Source organism: Lontra canadensis, unplaced genomic scaffold, assembly GCF_010015895.1.
Source record: "Lontra canadensis isolate GAN:19392208 unplaced genomic scaffold, GSC_riverotter_1.0 scaffold35, whole genome shotgun sequence".
NCBI classification, from domain to species: domain Eukaryota; kingdom Metazoa; phylum Chordata; class Mammalia; order Carnivora; family Mustelidae; genus Lontra; species Lontra canadensis.
The window spans coordinates 4298582-4314408 of NW_022631029.1; the positions used below are offsets into that span (position 1 = coordinate 4298582).

The 15827-nt window shown below is 43.0% G+C and overlaps 2 protein-coding genes across 2 annotated transcripts in view; one reads left to right on the plus strand and one right to left on the minus strand.

Moving 5' to 3' along the window:
• Window positions 1-3100: 3100 nt before the first annotated feature.
• KIAA1143 (KIAA1143 ortholog) lies at window positions 3101-8427 on the minus strand. Its single transcript, XM_032867810.1, has 3 exons — window positions 8272-8427; window positions 4669-4813; window positions 3101-3571 (listed from the first exon to the last, which is right to left on the minus strand). Exons 1-3 carry the CDS (start codon window positions 8377-8379, stop codon window positions 3357-3359), a joined length of 468 nt encoding a protein of 155 aa, XP_032723701.1. The 5' UTR covers window positions 8380-8427; the 3' UTR covers window positions 3101-3356.
• An 82-nt stretch (window positions 8428-8509) lies between these two features.
• Window positions 8510-15827, plus strand: part of KIF15 (kinesin family member 15) — a 68411-nt gene continuing 61093 nt past the window's right edge. The window contains exon 1 of the mRNA XM_032867812.1: window positions 8510-8659. Coding sequence (XP_032723703.1) covers window positions 8641-8659 — 19 coding nt within the window. The 5' untranslated portion in view covers window positions 8510-8640. The remainder of the gene's footprint in view (window positions 8660-15827) is intronic.

The window sequence follows — 15827 nt, forward strand, 5'->3', positions numbered from 1 at the left end:
TCTAAACCTGTACCTACTGGACAGACATTCCTTGTGTCACAAGCAGCATGAGTTCTAGCCAGATTTCACTGCAAATAAACCCTCAGAGACTTAACATGCAGAAGAAACCTTCAAAGTGTAGTGAATGTGGAAAATTCTTTACTCAGAGATCATCTCTTACCCAGCATCAGAGGATTCACACGGGAGAGAAGCCCTATATGTGTAGTGAATGTGGAACTTGTTTCCGTAAACAGTCAAATCTTACTCAACATTTGAGGATTCACACAGGAGAGAAACCGTATAAATGTAATGAATGTGAGAAAGCCTTTCAAACGAAAGCAATCCTTGTCCAGCATCTGAGAATTCATACTGGAGAGAAACCCTATAAATGCACCGAATGTGGCAAAGCCTTTTGTCAGAGTCCATCCCTTATCAAACACCTGCGAATTCACACTGGAGAGAAACCCTATAAATGCACTGAATGCGGCAAAGCCTTTAGTCAAAGCGTTTGCCTTACCCGTCACCAGAGAAGTCACTCTGGAGATAAACCTTATAAGTGTAACGAATGTGGGAAAGCCTTTAACCAGACTGCATGCCTCATGCAGCATCAGAGAATTCATTCAGGAGAGAAGCCTTACACGTGCACGGAATGCAGTAAAGCCTTCACTCAGAACTCCTCCCTTGTTGAACACGAGAGAACTCACACTGGAGAGAAACTTTACAAGTGTAGCGAGTGTGAAAAAACTTTCCGCAAACAGGCACACCTTAGCGAACATTACAGAATTCATACCGGAGAAAAACCTTACGAATGTGCTGAATGTGGGAAATCCTTCAGGCACAGCTCGGCGCTTGTTCGACATCAGAGGCTTCATGCTGGAGAATAAAACCTGGCGTATAACCAGTGTGGAAAGAGTTCTGTGAAAATGCCATCCCTACCCGCCCCCAAATTCTTAGGAGCTTAAGGCTCAGTCTTCAGCTGGGAAGAACGTTCTGTATGTTGAACAAGACGCAAGGTGTCCTGAAAGTTAAGAAAGTAGACTCAGAACTAGACAGTCTTGAGTTTGATGACTTCTTTGCCACTTAATGGGTGTAAGACTGGATCCTTCTGAGCCTGTTTTCCCCATCCTCCTCAGAAGAATAATGAGGATACTTACTAGGGTTGTCTTGAGAATAAAATGAGTTGTATGTAATAAATAACTACCATTCATTGGCTTTGAGCCACAGATGTTCCCAAGGTCTATAAATCTGGCTACTGAAAACAAGCAAAATACAGCATTAGTTTTTGGTTCTCAATGTGTTTTTTAAGAACTTTTTTTTTTTTTTAAAGATTTTATTTATTTGACAGAGAGAGACACAGTGAGAGAGGGAACACAAGCAAGGGGAGTGGGAGAAGGAGAAGCAGGCCTCCAGCGGAGCAAGGAGCCCAGTGCGGGGCTCCATCCCAGGACTCTGGGATCATGACCTGAGCTGAAGGCAGATACTTAACGACTGAGCCACCCAGGTGCCCCAGAACTTTTTTTTTTAAGAACATTCTTGAAATTGGGCTATGATTTCATGCTTACTCTACAGAAAGTTATTTAAACTATGTTGATTTAAATAGAATACAATTTAAGACAGTTTATCCTCAAGAAAATGAAGATTTAATCAGAGAAAAAAAATTATTGGGATTTGATTGGACACTGTGAGGTGTACTTCTGGGTACTCAGAAGAGCTTGCTAAGATTTGGATACCTCCACTATTGGATCTTAGTTCACATCAAGCTCTAGACCTCTCTTTCCCATGAACAGGGAAGCCTTGCTGACACTAACTAAATAAAAACTTGCATTGTAGGACTTTTGTGTGTTTGTGGTGGGGGCAGAGGGAGTTGGTAAGGAGAAGTCATATGCGAATAAAGAGGGGTGGAAATGGGAAGAAAACATAAGCATGTTGATTACTATGTGGCTGTATTTGTTTCGAATTTGTGAAACTAAATAAAGAAAATGTCACTTAAAATAGAGTTGGGAGGCCAGAAGGGGGGGCTTACACATATCATACCTTGCAGCCCTTTGCAGAACCAACAGAAAGAGCCACACCTTGCATTCCTAACAAGAAGCCTACTTTACTAACCCCAAGCAGGAAGAAGGAAGATTATCTCCTCGCCTGGCAATAGCCTAGCCAATGAGATGGCCACAGCTCAGCCAATGAAAAGCCATTACGTTACAAACTCCCAGTGTACTCCAAAGGACATTTTGTTTGTAACAACTGCTCCAATTCCCCCTTCCCTCTATAAAAGAGCAGTTCCCTCCATTGTTTTTCTGACTTGCCTACAGTTTTGTTGTAGCCTGTATGTCCTGAATTGCAATCATCCACTATTCTCAAATAAGCCCATAATGCTGGTAAAATAATTGGCTTTTATTTTTGAGGCTGACAGATTCTTGGAGCACAACACTAAAGGGGGCCTCTTAAGGGAATAGGAAGGCAGGAGACATTGAATTCTCAGGTGTCAACAAGCAGTATTACCACAGTTTTTGGTTTATTCTCATGTATCAAGTCCTGAGGTTGGCAGTCCGTGGCTGGTTCAGTAGCTCCTTGAAACATGCTATCAGGATCAAAGTGCCTTGAGTCTTTCCACTAAACCAGCCACAGAAAGGATCTGCCTTCCGTAGGCCAAAAAATGGCTCCAGTACTCCTAGGTTTCATGTATGTGCTCCTGGATGTAGCAGGATGTAGAGAAGGACAAAGGTTCATGCTTGCCAGATCTGCTTTCTTGTACCTTGTAGCTTTATAAAGCAGACTTCTCTCTTTTCTATAGTGTATTAACTACAGTCCATGTTATACATTAGATCCTCTCTTCTGTCAAGATCACTTGTGTTAGAAGCTCACTTGTACAAGATCCACTTTTATTTCTAAAAAATTGCCAGAGCTGTGATATAGCTACCTTTAGCAGGAGCTGGGGAAGTATTCTTAACTAGGCATGTTATCATCTTCCTCGAAAGTGGGCTTCTCTAATGAAGATGCAATAGGTGCTCTGTTCAATGACAAAATCCTCTATAGCAATTAAGTTTCTCAATTTTACCGATCTGGAAAAATGCTCAGAATATGTCATGTGAGAAGCAGGACAGAAAACATACACAAAATAATCTCAATTTTGTTTAAAAAATATAATTTACATACATATATACCCCACACGTGGGAGTTCCAAAATGTTAGTAATAGTTAATATCTACAGAGTTAGCCTCATGTCAAAGGGGTACTGATAGACAAAATTTTTATCATACTCATTTTTTTCTGAATTTTCTATAATGAATTTGTGTCATCTTTAAATAGAAATAAAAAAGTGTCACTTTAGAAAACACCCTATATACTCTTAAGGAAGATTAAGTCCAAAATATTTACACTTACTGAGTTTCATCCTCATTGTCAAAAGAAAGGAGGCAACTGTTTTTGACTTGCTTTTGTGAGTTCTTTTTAACCGAGTCCTGCTTATTTATTTCATCTCCATTTGCCTTCTTCTTTTTCGAGCTTGCTGTTAGACCTGGGTATTTTTCATCCGAGGAACGCTTGACCGGTTTTCGATACATGATTCTTCCATCAACTACAGCCGGTTCTTCGTCTGCAGCAAAAACAAAGTTAAGGAACTTTCTTCTCTCATTATGTTGTCTTTATTAGAGACTCCAATGGCAGGAAGATCTCAGATGGCATTTAAGGATGTTCTGAGTCCGTTCAGTCCGGTCTTCTTCACTGTTTCTATTTTCTAGCTACACCCACAAGACATGCAGTCCCTGGGGGCGCCTGGGTGGCTCAGTGGGTTAAGCCGCTGCCTTCGGCTCGGGTCATGATCTCGGGGTCCTGGGATCGAGCCCCGCATCGGGCTCTCTGCTCGGCGGGGAGCCTGCTTCCCCCTCTCTCTCTGCCTGCCTCTCTGCCTGCTTGTGATCTCTCTCTGTCAAATAAATAAATAAAATCTTTAAAAAAAAAAAAAAAAAGACATGCAGTCCCTTAACAAAAATTCATTTCCGAAAGTAGTCCATCATATTGCCAGTCCCCAGTGAATGACAATCAGGCTGTATTTTTATGTATTATGAAAAGTGATTGTTTGGAACTCCAGCATTTTTCCTTAAAGCGATGTAATAAGTATTTAGGAAAAATGAAAACTATACCATGTAGCATATTTCACCTCAGGCACTTATTAAATACACCTCTGTTGGCTAATGTGTAAACCTAACCATCTTTTTTTTTTAAGAAAACAGGATATTTTATTTTTATTTTTTTTTAAAGATTTTATTTATTTATTTGACAGACAGAGATCACAAGCAGGCAGAGAGACAGGGGGAAGCAGGCTCCCTGCCGAGCAGAGAGCCCGATGCGGGGCTCGATCCCATGACCCTGAGATCATGACCTGAGCTGAAGGCAGAGGCTTAACCCACTGAGCCACCCAGGCGCCCTGAAAACAGGATATTTTAATTTAAATCTGCACTTAGTCCTCCTAACAAGCCAGTAAGATAGGTACCATTGTAAGTCCCCATTTTACTGATGAGGTAGCTGAGGTTGGGAGGCGAAATAACTCGTTGAGGATCACACACCTGCTGTGAGTTAAAGCCTAAGTCTGAACCTAGGACTCTCTCCTTCGAACATACCATACTATTACATACAAGTTCATATTCCAGGCTCTCTACAATGTTAGAAAAACCAGATTACTTTCGGACATACCTGCTTTGGCAGCCTTTATTTCTGCTTTAATCTTCATGACTTCTTCAACTGACAGGTCTCCCTTTTTTAAAACCACCACCTGGGGCTGTTCATCTTCTTTGTCACTGTGATCACCATCTTCCTCTGGGAGCTGAGGCTGGATTCTCTAGGAGAAAACACAAACACAATATGGAGGCTGCTGACCTTGAACCAAATACAACTGTTATCTCCGTGAGACACTGTGATGACTAAGTGACAAGGGTAACTTGAATCAATAAATATATTTGGCAAAGAATTTTCAAGTAACTCTTAAGGGCCTAACCTTGCCACACTCGGAAAGAGGTCTACTGGCCAGTTACCCTGCAGTGCCTGCCCAAAGGGATTAATTTCCTTCTCAGCAGGACCCCAGCATGCAGTTCCCAGTGGCAGGGGCCCTGGCTTCATGGACTGCTAGCATTCCCAGCCTCCTCAGGGCCTGATGAACCACAACCGTTCTCTCTGCTCTCATCAACTGTTTTCACTTCCATCTCTTCTCAAAGCCTGACCAAAAAAAAAATAACCTCAAAGTAGAGAAAGCAGCAAGTAAAAGGTCGTCTTTCCTCCACCTCTGATGATCTCTCTTCCCTTCCAAGGGCTTCAGTTTGGTGGGCATCCTATCAGCTGTTTTCTAAGTGTATAAAAAATGAGAAAGTATGGAAAACATTCTGTATACAAACAGGACATTGTACATAGTACTACGTGACTTGCTTTCTTTTCTTTATGAAATTTCCCAAACATAAAAAAGTACAGAGAATACCAATAGAAACCATGTATTCAGTAGATATATGTAACAGGGGGTAACCTTTGGCCAGTTGATTCAGAATTTTGAAAAATGTCAGATACCATAAAAGCCCCTCCAACTTTTTTACTCAAAAAAATATTTGTATAATGCCTAGGAATTATCTATTAACATGGAATTACCTATGTTAAAGATTTTTTAAAAAGATTTTATTTATCTGTCAGAGAGAGCGAGTGAGCTAGTGTACAAGCAGGGGGAGCGGCAGGTAGAGGGAGTAGCAAGCTTCCTGTTGAGCAAGGAGTTTGACACAGGGCTTGATCCCAGGTCCTGGGATCATGACCTGAGCCAAAGGCAGATCTTAACCGACTGAGCCACCCAGGCACCCCTAAAAATAGAATCTTTAAAAAAAAATTCTTGGGTTCATTAGCTTGAGAATCACTAATTTTGCTCCTCTCTTTTTGTTTCTATGACTGGCCAGAAAATAAGAGAAATGGTCAAAGAAACAGTGACTGTTCAAAGCCACTCCTGAATTAACGCTTAAGAAGGTGAATAAGGTAATTTAATTCAATTATATAATCATTTCCCATGAAACTCTTCTTTTTGTTAGCACATCATTAGAACCACGCTTATACTGCCAACCTGATTAAGAGTACAGTTGGTTTCTCAAACACAGAAACAGGGGTTATCCCTCTATGGAAAAGTCTCTTAATTAAGTCAGTCAGTCTAAATCACTGATAGGAATTGGAAAGTGCCCCCACCCCAAATTCTCCTAAAATAGCATTCCAAGCTAGAATCTTCAAGGTGTTAACTATGTACACATGATCATCACAAGGACCTCAAGCAAACGATAAAAGGGTCTCATATTCTCCTCATTGCTAAATCCATGTCTCTTTCCTCAAACCTCATCCTCTTTGTCATTCTCACTGTTTTTGGGCCTGAGGAATCAGTTACTCCCTGATCATGTTATCTCTAACCAAAAATGCCTCCTTGTCGGCTACTGAATAGGCCATGTGGTCTCCCCTCCAATAGTCCCTCAATCACCTCTACACACAGTCCAAGACTGACCATCATTTTTTCTTTTTAAGATTTTAGTTTTAAGCAATCTCTAACACCCAGTGAATGGCTCCAACCTACAATCCTGAGATCAAGAGTCACATGCTCCACTGACTGAGCCAGCCAGGTACCCCACTGACTCACTATCTTTATACCTTCATCGATCCTTCCTCCCATCTCTACCTGCTGTCCTAACCATTCTCAAAATTCAATCTAAGTAGCCCTTCCTCTGTGAGGTCTTGCCTGATAAGCACAGTCAATACAAATGGTCACCTACTACCTGGTGCCAGGCACTGTGCCAGGTGCCAGGAAAATACAGAAAGATTAAGATACTAACTTCGAGAGTTTGGTTTAGTGTTGGAGATACCCAGGAGAGCAAGTAGTTGCACTGCAAAATGATGAATACCCCAGATATGGGCAAAGTGAAGAGAAACACAGAGGAAAAGTAACCGTTTGGAGGGGTTTTGAAGAGATTCACAGAAGTGTAACCTGTGAAGGCAGAGAGGAGGCAGGAAGGAAGGTTTTAAAAGAACACAGTATTTTGAAGATCGATCTCTTTGTCCTTTCAGAGCCCGGCACAAATTCTGGATTTAGCACATACTCACTGGCTTGAGTAATTTCACACAAGTCAATCTTGTTTCCTTTACTAAGCTCTAAGTGACTTGGGGAGTGGGTATTAGTGAAAGTACTAGACACAGAGTGCTAAATAATTCTTTATTTAGCCACACAATCCCTAAGCCTAAGGGTCTCTTCCCATTAAAAGAAGTAGGGCAGGTGTTGGTGTGAACGAGTTAGACCCTGGGAGGGCTCGGAAGTTGATTCCCACCGATCCTCATCCCTAAACTGTCCAGGTGTTGCTCTTTCCTGAAGCTCCTATTCTACTTAGATCCAGGATATTCTTTTTTTTTAAGATTTTATTTATTTGACAGAGAGAGATCACAAGTAGGCAGAGAGAGAGAGAGAGAGAGAGAGAGAGAGAAGCAGGCTCCCTGCTGAGCAGAGGGTCCCCAGGACTCTGAGATCATGACCCGAGCAGAAGGCAGTAGCTTAACCCACTGAGCCACCCAGGCGCCCCTAGATCGAGGATATTCTTTTTTTTTTTTTTAAAAGATTTATTTATTTATTTGACAGAGATCACAAGTAGGCAGAGAGGCAGGCAGAGAGAGAGGGGGAAGCAGGCTCCCCGCTGAGCAGAGAGCCCGATGTGGGGCTCGATCCCAGGATCCTGGGATCATGACCCGAGCCGAAGGCAGAGGCTTTAACCCACTGAGCCACCCAGGCGCCCCTGACCGAGGATATTCTTAAATATGCTTTATTTTGGGGGGGGCAGTAAACAACAAAGCATAAAAATAGATCCAAGACACTCTCCCAAAGATGCTCCGGACTCCAGGCTTAGGACATCAGATCATTTGATCGAGTGGCCTCTGTTTCTTTATCTGGAAAACAGGACTAAGTTACCACTCACCCGGCTAACTATAGGTTTTGGGTTTGGCAAATAATACGAGAGAGAAAAGTGATCCTTTAACCATCTCCCAGGGACAAAGCGCTCTACCGGGGTGAAGTCATTTCCAAGAACACAACAGCACTACGATGAACGACAAACAGCTTCCTGGGCATACAAAACGATAGCTGTTTGAAGAAGACCAGCCTGGGGACTGGGGCCCATCCGGATTCTGGGCTGGGCGCAGGTTGAGAGGAGGGATCCCTCACTGCCCGGCCTCCAAGTCAAGACACAAGCCGGAAGTGGAAGGGCAGCCCGCGTTTCTGAGATAACGCGACAGGCCTGGGCTCACCTTGGTTTCCACGGTAGGGCCCTCCCTGTAGCCGACCCGTTCCTTGAAGCGAGCCAGGAACGCCGGTTCGGCTGGCCGCACGTACGAAACCTGGTTCCGCTTGCTCATAGCTGCTCCGGGGAAAACAGGCTCCCGAGGTCGCCTGGTGATGGTACATTGGCGACGGCGCCTAATCGTGACGTCACGTCGTCCCCGCCCCCCTGGCCAGAGGCCGGGCAACATGGCGGCTTCCTTGCTGGCGTCAACGTCCGACCCGAGCGCCAAATTCAAATTTGCGGCCATCTTGAGCGGGCGGAATCTCGGCGCGCCGCGCGGTTGGAGGTGAGGGTATCCGGTGCGCTGGTCTTGGGATCCAGGGTTGAGGGCGCCATGGCGCCCGGCTGCAAAAGTAAGTAAGGACCCCCGGGGCTTCATGACCCCGTCCCGGCCCCCAAATACAGCAGTGAAGGGCGGCCCTCCCCGCCCAGGGTTCCCGGCTGGGCGTGAAGGGCAGGAGCGGACTGAGCGGCGCGGGGCGTTTGGGATCTCTGTGTCCCTCAGACAGACAATGCTTGGCTGGAACACTTGTCTTCCCTTCCATCTGTGTATTGGGCCCGTGCCACGAGTCAGGCACAGTTGTAGACGCTTGGGCTGAGCGGTGAACCAGAGAGCTCTCCTGCAGGAGCTTGCGCCCGGGACCTGCAGGTTTCTTCCTTCCCGTTCTCGGTTCTGCTCTTTCGTCGCTGCCCTATTCCGGTGTCCCGAGTGGGGCTCCCTGTACTTACCCCTGACTGAGGTTCTCCGCTCCTTCTGGCTCTCACCACCTTCTGCGTTTTTCCACACTATTGACTATCCTGAAGGGGAGAACTTACTCCTGTTCCAAGCACATCTTTGTCTTCTGGAGGGCTTGCTGTAGAATCTCTTTAGATAAGCCCAGGGTTATCACAAATCCCTATTTTCTTCTCAAGGGGACCCGTCGGTTTCTTCCTGTTTTCTTGGAGGGGAGCACGGCCAGTTTTCGCTTTTGATAAACCCTCACTAAATTTAAACCCTTAATTTTCACTAAAATCTTAGTCTTTTGCCGTTCTTGTTTACGTGCTCCGTCTCTTACGTTTCCTAATCCTTTAAGGAATCTTGTTTCTTAAAGCCGATTTTGAGCTAATTCGATGGATCTCGGTGAATGGTACTATTTGGTAATGAGGAGAGGCCTATGTTAGAAGATTGGAGAAACTGAATTTTGGGGCTCTAAGGAGACTTTCGACAACGTTAATGCTTCAAGCTGTCAGTTGTAATTGGGTTCCGATGTCTTTGTTGTTTCATTAACTTTCTAGGTCATCACACTATTCACTGTCTACTCACCGTGCTCTCTTTTTCCGTCTAAAATGTTTCTCTTCTGTCGTCATTTTCAGTATGCAGGGAATAGTAGCACACAAATTTTTACGTTTTTGGACTGAAATGTGCACTGGGGTTCCTGCACAACCACAGTATTTGTTCTGCAAATCTGGACTCAAGAGAATTTGATTCTGTGATATAATTAGAGCATCTGCTTACATAATGGAAAGTGATGTTTGTATGTCACTGTCTATTAAAGGACTCTGTCTGGCCTGTGTACGTCACTTTCTGGAAGTGATGAGAACAAGGGTATTGATAACTCCCCTGTGTGAAAATGATCATTTCCACGGGGAACCCTTCTGTTCTTGCAGTCTGTAAGCAATGTTCAGGTTGATGACATCCCATGGTGCTGCGAATGTTGCATGAATGTTCGTGCTGCGTGCATTCCCAGCAGTCCAGAGATCTAGAGCCTGCATTGGGGAACTCAGCTGGTGCTGTCCACAACTTTTACTTTTGTGCCGGTGAAGGTTATTTCTTTTGACGCCGTTGGCACCATGGGTTGCTGACTGTGAAATCAGACAAATGAGAATGTGAAGTACAATCCTAATGAAATTAAGTTTAAGGTTCTGTTTCTGAACTTAATCATATTTGGTCAAATGATCCATAGGTATTTATCTAGACTGCAGAGTAAAACATTATGTGTTGTTTTTTTTTTTTTTTTAACAGCAGGAAGACTTTAAAAAAAATAATGCTTTTTGAGGATTAATATACGTACAGCAAAGGACACAAATCTTAAGAATACCATGTGATGAATTTTTTTTTTTTTTTTAGATTTTGTTTATTTGTCAGAGAGAGAGAGCGCACAAGGAGGGGGAGGAGCAGGCAGAGGGAGAAGCATCCTCCCTGTTGAGCAAGGGGCTCCATCCCAGGATCCTGACCTGAGCGGAAGGCAGCTGCTTAACTGACTGAGCCACTCAGGCGTCCTGTGCGATGAATTTTACATATGAATACACACTCTTGTCACTGCCACCAAGAACAAGAAATAGAATGATTTCTGTGGGGCACCTGGGTGGCTCAGTGGGTTAAAGCCTCTGCCTTCTGCTCAGGTCATGATCCCAGGGTCCTGGGATCAAGCCCCATAACAGGCTCTGCTCGGCGGGGAACCTGCTTCCCTTCCTTTCTCTCTGCCTGCCTCTCTGCCTACCTGTGATCTCTGTCAAATAAATAAATAAAATCTTAAAAACAACAACAAAAAAGAATGATTTCTGTGCCCCAGAAAGTTCCTGGGATCCTTCCTAGTTAGCAACTATACTGATTTCCATCACTGTTGACTAGTTTTGCCTATCATGTAAATGGTACAGTATTTATCTTTTTGTTCTGGCTTTTTACTGAAGCTTACATCTGAGCACTGCTTATATGTCATCTGCAGCAGGTAATTCTTTTACATTGCTGTTGAGTGTTCCATCCTGGTAGTATGCCACAATTTGTTTAGTTTTTTGATGTACATTTGGGTTTCTAGATGGATGATTATGAATAAAGCTGCTGTAAATATTCCTCAACATATTTTAAGGTAGTTGCATCGAAGACTCAGAGCTAAAAGAATTTTACAATGAAGGACCCTTGTGTCAACCTTTGGCAGCAGCCACATGATGAATTTTTATATTCTGTTTATCCTTTGCTTAAGATACAGCATACCGAGGTGGTTAAAAGTATGAGCTCTGGGGGCGCCTGTGTGGCTCAGTGGGTTAAGCCTCTGCCTTTGGCTCAGGTCATGATCTCAGGGTCATGGGATCGAGCCCCGTATCAGGCTCTCTGCTCAGCGGGGAGCCTGCTTCCTCCCCCCCTTCTGCCTACTTGTGATCTCTCTCTCTCTCTCTCTCTCTCTGTCAAATAAATAAATAAATAAATCTTTAAAAAAAAAAAAAAAAAGAGTATGAGCTCTGGATCCTGAATGCCTGGGTGCAAACGGCAGCATTTCTCGGTGACAACATTGCCTCAGAACTCAATTAGGCTTAATGCTAGAACTATCTACCTCTGTCTAATTTTTGGTTTCATTTTATCTCACTATTGGCTTACTAACTTGGCTTTTTTCTTTTCTTTAGTAAACATTTCATTTTGGAGTGATTTAGGTTTACAGAAAAGTTGTAACACATGTTCATCTGGTATCTTCTTGACTTGACTAGACCACCAGGTGCTTTACAGACTCCCCTCCCTCCACTTCAGACTGGAATCTCTAGGCAGTTGAGCTGGGGCAACTGAAGGGCTCACTGCCTTTGTTTCCCACTCTCAGGGCCACTTTACTGTGCTGTGTGTTGTCCAGTGTCTGAAACTTACTGTGTGTTTTTTCCCAGTTTCCTAGTTACTTAAGACAGGGCAGTCAATCCAGTCTGTTACTCCATCATGGCCTTAAGCAGAAATCTGGGTCTCAGTGGGTTTTATTTATTTATTTGATAGACAGAAATCACAAGTAGGCAGAGAAGCAGGCAGGGGGCAGGTGGGGGGAGGCAGGCTCCCTGCTGAGTAGAGAGCCCCATGCAGGGCTGGATCCCAGGACCCTGGGATCATGACCCGAGCCGAAGGCAGAGGCTTTAACCCACTGAGCCACCCAGGCGCCCTATAAACTGGTGGCTTTTAAACAGCGGACATTTATTTCTCACAGTTCTGGAGTCTGGGAAGTCTAAGATCATGGTGTCTGCGTATTTGGTGTCTGGTGAGGGCTCACTTCCTCACCGGGGCTTTTTGCTATAATCTCACATGGTGGAAGGGAGGAGCTACCTAGAGTGTCTTTTATAAGGATACCAGTGTCAGTCATGAGGGCCTTGTCTTCAAGACCTAATCACTTTCCAGGGGTTCCCACCTCCTAATACCACAACCTGGGCTTTAGGTTATCACTGTATGAATTTTGGGGAGATAAACATTCATACCACAGCAGTGATAAAGAGATGACTTATTCATCATTTGTATAGAATTAAAGGTTGACTGCTTTTAGTGTGGTACAATGCCTTTATTTTTCTTTAATATTTAAAGATCTTTCATTTATTATAGAGCGAGCATGAGCTGGGGAAAAGGGCAGAGGCAGAGGGAGAAGCAGACTCCACGCTGAGCAGGGAGCCCAATTCGGGGCTCGATCCCAGGACCCTGAGATCATGATCTGAGCCAAAGGAAGACGCTTAACCAACTGAACCACCCAGGTGCCCCATAGCGTGGTACACTGCCTTTAGATAGCTGAGGTGTAGAAGTGTGTTTTGAACTTCTTCCCCCTACAACCTCCGGAACTATGTGAATACTTGTCTGACTCAAGCCTTTGTATTTTTTGCTTACCTTTTCTGCTGTCAGGATATGTGACCCCTGCTCACATCATCTGTTCTAATCTCTGTTTTCCTCTTTCCCCAACTCTTCATAAGGATCAGACTTCAGCTTTCCTAACATGAAAGCCTTCCTTTTGTATTCTGGCATTCTTATTTGTTTTTATTTTTGCTAAAAGTACAGAGGGACTGTTTCTTTGCTGCCAACTCTTGTAGAAACTGTGAAGGGCAGGTGGGGAATAGGGTAATCTGATCTATTTCACTTCACAGACGTTCATTTGCTTGAGGGTATAGCTGCAAAGGGTGGTTTCCAGAGCAGTTGTTCAGTGGCAAAAATTTACTCTGAGTTTCTCTGCTATGAAATGAAGAATAGAAATAAACAATAGAAAGAATAGAAATTAAGGGTTTTTTTCTGATCTCTTAGTATTCATTCATTCATTCATTCAAAGATTTATTGACTGTTCACTGTGTGTCAGGCACTGCTCTAGACAATGCTTTACAGTTAATTTGGAAGAGAAAGAGAGTAGACTAATATATATTATGGTGGCAGTCAGTCCTTTGAGGGAAAATAGGGCCAGGGAAAGGAGTTAGGGTGATAGGTGTGTGGGTGGGTAGGGAGATAAGCTGGTGTATCCCATAATGTGAGGTCATGGAATACCTTATTGAGAAGACAATACTTAAGTAAATGGCGGAAGAAGTGTTCCAGGCAGAAGCGTGCCTGGATGCCTTTACGGCATGCATGAAGGTCCCAAAGTGTGACTTGTTCTAGTAACAACAAGAAATCTAGTTTGGTTGTAGTGCAACAAGGAGTGTAATAGGAAATTACTCCACACTCCAAGGAGTTGTGGAGGTGGTCATGGGGGAGGCAAGTGCACTAGATCATGTAGGCTCCTTTAGGCAGTTCTAAGAACTTTGCCTTTTAACTCTCATTGAGATGGACAACCACTGTGGAGTTTTGAACAGAGGAGTGACTTGTTATGATATGCATGTATCCTTATTTATTTTAATAGCTTTTCATTTTGCTATAATTTAAAGTTACAGAAAAATTGTGAGAGTGGTACGAAGAATCCACGCATAATACTGTTTACCCATATTAGCCATTTTGTATTTTGCCACATCCGCTTTATCGTTCTCTCTCCCTCCTCCCTCACCCTCCCTCTATACATATTTTTTATTAGCAATTTGAGAGTAAAATGGATACCTTTACCACAAAATACTTCAGTGAGTAATTTCTGTGAATAGGAGTATTCTGTTGGCTAATCACATTACAGTGATCAAAATCAAGAAATTTTACATTGGAGTGCCCGGGTGGCTCAGTGGGTTAAACCTCTGCCTTCCGCTCAGGTCATGATCTCAGGGTCCTGGGATCAATCCCCGCATTGGGCTCTCTGCTCAGCAGGGAGCCTGCTTCCCACCGCCCCACCCACCCCCTGCTTGCCTCTCTGTCTACTTGTGCTCTCTCTCTCTCTCTGTGTCAAATAAATAAAATCTTTAAAAAAAAAAAAAGAAATTTTTACATTGATATAATACTGTTATCTAACAGTTACCCACAGTCCATATTTTACTTTTATCCAGGGTCCCAATAATCTATTTTATATCTATTTTATAGTTGTTTCTCTCCAGAACCAGATCTGTCATTGTATTCAGTTTTTTAACAGCTTGGTTGAGATGTAAGTCAGATACCATGTAATTCACCCACATAAAATGTAAAATGGTTTTTAGTATATTCACAGATATGTGAACTACTAACATAGTCCATTAGAACATTTTCTTCACCTCAAAAGAAATGTTATACCTTCAGTCCTCTTTCTTCCCACCTCTCTACTCCCCACCAGCCCTAAGTAACAACTCTTCTCTCTTCATTATTCAGGGTGGCATAGTAAAGTCTCTGGCTGTTATTGTTCAGTTGTCTATTTCTCCCTAATTTTCTGTCCATTTTTTCTTCGTGTATTTTGGTGATCTGGTATTGGGTGAGAATATGTTTACATCTGTATTACCATCCTGAAGGGTTGCCTTTGTATCATTATAAAATGCCCTTTTTTATCTCCTTATCAAAATTTTTTTGTGGTTTTTGAAAATTTGTTTTGTCTAATACCAGTGTAGCTACTCCAGCTTACTTGTGGTTGCCTTTTGAATGAGATATCTTTTTTCATTGTTTATTTCTAGTGTATTTTTATCTTTGAATCTAAAGTGTGTTTCCTGTAGGTAGTGTATACTTGGGGCATGTTTTGTCAAGTAGTCGGGCAGTCTCTGCCTTTTAATTGGGCTATATAATCCCTTCACATGTTACTGGTATAGTTGGATTTTCATGTGTCATTTTACTTTTTGTTTTCTATGTGTCTCACATCGTTTATATCCTCTGTTCCTCCTTTACTGCTTTCTTTTGGGATTTTTAAAAAATTGTTATATTAATGGTTGCTCTAGGGTTTAACAGGCTTGTCCTATCAAAATTAGCTTCAAGGGCGCCTGGGTGGCTCAGTGGGTTAAAGCCTCTGCCTTCGGCTCAGGTCATGATCTCAGGGTCCTGGGATCGAGCCCCGCATAGGGCTCTCTGCTCAGCGGGGAGCCTGCTTCCTCCTCTCTCTCTCTGTCTACTTGAGATCTCTGCCTATCAAATAAATAAATAAAATCTTAAAAAAAAACCTTAGCTTCAGATTTATATTAGCTTAATTCCAGTGACCTAAACATTACTCCTATGTAGTTCTATTCCTTCTCACCCCATTTTTGATACATTGTTAAGCACATTACATTTAATAACATTATAAACCCAACAGTGTATTGCTATAATCATTTTGCCAACTTTAGTCCCTTCTTCAGGCCAGTACCGCTTTGCTCCTACCCACCTTGTATGTATAGTACATTCCCATATATTGTAGACCCAACAGTACGTTATGTACATTTTATTTTATTTGTTTTCTGTAAAGATTTTATTTTTTTAAG

Excerpts from the sequence above, each read along its gene's own strand:
- KIAA1143 (XM_032867810.1), bottom strand. The coding sequence starts at position 8,379 with ATGAGCAAGCGGAACCAGGTTTCGTACGTGCGGCCAGCCGAACCGGCG. Across the intron at positions 4,814-8,271 it reads GCCCTACCGTGGAAACCAAG|AGAATCCAGCCTCAGCTCCC; the intron begins GTGAGCCCAGGC and ends GTTTTCTCCTAG. Across the intron at positions 3,572-4,668 it reads AATAAAGGCTGCCAAAGCAG|ACGAAGAACCGGCTGTAGTT; the intron begins GTATGTCCGAAA and ends TTTTTGCTGCAG.